The sequence below is a fragment of the Merops nubicus genome, unplaced genomic scaffold, assembly GCF_000691845.1.
Source record: "Merops nubicus isolate BGI_N331 unplaced genomic scaffold, ASM69184v1 scaffold6269, whole genome shotgun sequence".
In the NCBI taxonomy this organism is placed as follows: Eukaryota; Metazoa; Chordata; class Aves; order Coraciiformes; family Meropidae; genus Merops; species Merops nubicus.
Genome location: NW_008628910.1, coordinates 7,417 through 11,022, shown reverse-complemented (window position 1 = coordinate 11,022; position 3,606 = coordinate 7,417). Strand labels below are relative to the sequence as shown.

At 39.1% G+C, this 3,606-nt stretch overlaps 1 protein-coding gene across 1 annotated transcript in view; it reads left to right on the top strand.

Moving 5' to 3' along the window:
- Positions 1–126: 126 nt before the first annotated feature.
- Positions 127–3,606, top strand: part of CRIPT (cysteine-rich PDZ-binding protein) — a gene marked incomplete at its 5' end in the record, with an annotated part of 4,232 nt that continues 752 nt past the window's right edge. Inside the window, 3 exons of the mRNA XM_008946814.1 lie at positions 127–192; positions 584–638; positions 1,295–1,398. Coding sequence (XP_008945062.1) covers positions 127–192; positions 584–638; positions 1,295–1,398 — 225 coding nt within the window. The remainder of the gene's footprint in view (positions 193–583; positions 639–1,294; positions 1,399–3,606) is intronic.

Here is a 3,606-nt window from a genome sequence, read left to right as displayed (position 1 = left end):
TTGTCTTGTGCGTGTCGTTGTCTTGTGTGTGTCGTGTCTTGTCCTGTGTCGTCCCCCCGCAGGCAGCGCTTGTTGTCATTATCAACATGTTGTAGTTTTAATTTTTTTACTTTGTGACGTTCGTAGGCGAGAAGAAACTCGGTACCGTCATCACTCCCGATACGTGGAAAGATGGTGCAAGAAACACTACAGGTAATTTTGGGCACGTTAAGCACTTGGCTTTTAAGGTGTCTTAAAGCCAGTCGGGCACCTGAGCTAACTTAGGATCGTAAGACTGAAGTTTGAAATAGTTAAGCAGGTTAATTTTTAAATCCTGTAGTTTTCCTACCTAATTTAATGCCCTGGGAATTTATTTACCCTGAGCTCTTCAGTGTTGAACTGTTTGGGTTTTTTTTTTCATTATACAGAATGATAATATGACAACAAACCACAGTATAAAATATTCTGCTGTCCTGTGCTTTAATGCTGTGTTGTATGTTTTATTCCTCTTTCTGAGTTTATATGCAAAAGCTGTAAACTAAGCTCTTTTAGGCATGCTTGGGACTGGGAAATTTATTAAACTATGATTTTATTCTTTTTGTAGAAAGTGGTGGCCGTAAGCTAAATGAAAACAAGGCATTGACCTCAAAAAAGGCAAGGTTAGTGTTTAATACTGATTTGGACTGAAAAAGGCAGGTTGCTGTAACTGAGTTTCCTGTATACCTGGGCAAATGTTCAAAATTTGTCCAAAATGTAGTTCAAAAAAAACCCCCATGACCAACAACACATTGTGGGGATTATGACTCTTGGCTAATTGTTAAAAGTATGTCCTTACATGTTTCACGGGTGCTTACTGCTGAATCAGAGTGTGAGCAACTATTCTACTGCAGTTCTCACTAAAACTGCTAGAGTTTGGTGTTTTTTTAGGAGAGCAGACTGGAAGGCTGGTTTTCTGTGCTAGGATTACCAGCACAATCTTTCTTAACATGTGAGGGATTTTCAGTTATGCAAGGGGGCAGGGAACTCTTGGAAGGTATTTAAGTTCAAAATAGTCTAGTATCTTAATAAAAAGACAAATTTTTAGATCTGCTTTTGTGAAGTTCATAATGTGAGAAATCTCTCTTTAATGGAGAAAGTGGGAGCTGCTCTGTAGACTTTGTGCTGCCTATTAGAAATAACCCTTTTATGTCTTTTTTCAAAATCACAGGTTTTTGCTGTAGTTTGTCTGTGCCCTCAGATTTAGACTTTCTAGGATGAAGCAGAGGGATTAGTTTATTTCAAGGTGTATAAATAAAATGCTTTTCCATTTTTCCAGGTTTGATCCTTACGGAAAGAACAAATTTGCAATATGCCGGATTTGTAAGAGTTCTGTTCATCAGCCAGGGTCTCACTATTGCCAAGGATGTGCCTATAAAAAAGGTGAGTTTCACTTAGTACAGAATCACCCCAGTTTGGTTTGAAATTGGAAAGCAAGTGGAACTCTTGAATTTGTTTCACTTTAACAAAGAGGGGGCTAAGATGAGATTTTATGCCTTCCTATATAGTATTTGAAGATGGCAATTGACAAGGTGGAGTGAGACTCTTCTGAGGTGTGCAGTAATAGAGTAAGGGACAATGTACACAGGTTAGAATGTCAAAAATTCAAATTACATACAAGGGAAATAATTGTCACAGTGTGGGTGGTCACATACTGTAATAACAGGGACCCGCAGAGGTTTTGGAATACCTCTGTGCAAGGTATTCAGAGTTTGACTTGAAAAAGCTCTGAGCCAGCCTCAGCTGAGCTGGCCATGTTTTGAGTGGGGCAGGGACAGGACTAGAGACTCCTGGAGATGCTTTCTGACCTAAGTCATTCTATGATTCTGCTTCTTTTGGAACGTTTCTGGTATCTAAAGCAGTAGAATTGGAAGAATAAGTATAACCTCAATCTTGGCAATGGCATGGAAAAATGTCATCTAGCAAGTTTGATTTTCCTTAGTCTTTTTTTTTTCTTAATAGAATTTTAAAACTTGATTGCTTGTTGTGGTTTTCTTCTCCCTTCTTCCCTCTCCTCTTTTTAGAATAGCTAAATCTAAAACTCTGAATAGTGGTGTCAAAAAAACCCTCAAACTCAACAAAAAAACAAAACAAAACCACCCCACCACCCGTCCTGCCCCTAAAGCAAAAAACAAGTGCTCCAGACCCATCCTCCACCACAAAAAAACACCACAAAAGGACCAAAAATCCAACTTGTGATTTTCCTAAAGCAATAGGCTAGCATAACAAAAGTAGAATACCTGGGGAATAAAGGCAAAGAGAAGAAAAAAAATTGCTTGTAAAACCAGTTAAGAAAATGTCTCTGAAAGCGAATGATGCTCATGGTTGCCTTTGTGCCTTCAGGTGTTTTTGTGCATTCAGTGGTGTTACATAAGCTTTTAAAAGGTTAATTCTCTAAAAGGAGTCTCTGGTCCAGTTGTCAGCAGGCTTGATGCATTGTCAGTCAAGCTTGGCTTAAGATGAAACTGAAAAATGAAAAAGAAGAATATAATCATTGTCCATAGAAAGCAAGATGTTGCACTGTGCAGTACATAGGCTATAAAATCTTTCTGTACTTATGAGTTATGTATGAATGACTACACAGAAATTCTGCTTACACCTGGCAGCTATCTCCCATAGTCATGATAATTCTTAAGTATTTTTAAAAACTGTTCAAAAATTCCTGATGGGGCGGGTGGGGGAGGAAATAAATTTCAAGCCAATTTGATGGAGAGCCTTAGGGATGTAAAACAAAAGTTTTAGTCTTGTGATTTTGAGTAGGTAAGCAAAAGGACTCAAACCTGTAATTCCTGGAAGAGAAATAAAGCAAAGTGAGCTCAGTTACATTGTTAATACCAAGGAATCCACATAGCACACTAACAGGTGAACCAGTTGCTAGATGTAGAGCTACAGCTAACCATGTATGTTTTGTTTATGAAATTACTTTTAATTATTCTATAAATGTGTCACTGAGTCAGTGGTTTAGCAGCCTGCTGTAGGAGGGTTGCCTTTTCTAGTTGCTAGATGCTCACCAGATGGCTGCCTGAATCCCATATGGTGGAACCTTGTTTTCCTTCTTCAACTTATGACTGGTTTGGGTGGGCTTCAGGACTTTGTCTGCTTGTGTATCCTTTCAGGTTGAATCTGGTTTCTTTATAAACTTCAGAGCTCTTTAAGTGCTCTGGGTTCGACTTCAGACCATCAGAGACATGGTTGTGGCATGGTTCTTGAAGCAAATGCAGTCATATGGCTTAGTGCTTCAACTGTTGTGTGTCTCTGAAATTGAGGCAATCCTCAAAGTTAATGACTCCTCAATTTTAACCTGCAGTGAACAGCCTGTGGGCTGGATTTTACTCACCAAAGTTAATCATGTGACATGTTCTCTGCTGATCTCTTTCCTAATGGACTCTTAGATATATGTCCACTCACATGATGTCAGTATACAAAAGCACAGGATTTGGAGAGAGTTCAAGGGAGGAGTTACCACTGGACTGTTTGTTTGCTTGCTTGCTGGTGAATGGTCTTGTAAAAGGAGATGTGGCCCTACCAGACAAGAGATTTAGCACCTTAACTCCTGCTTTAGAAGGAGAGAAACATTGAGGCAACCTGCCT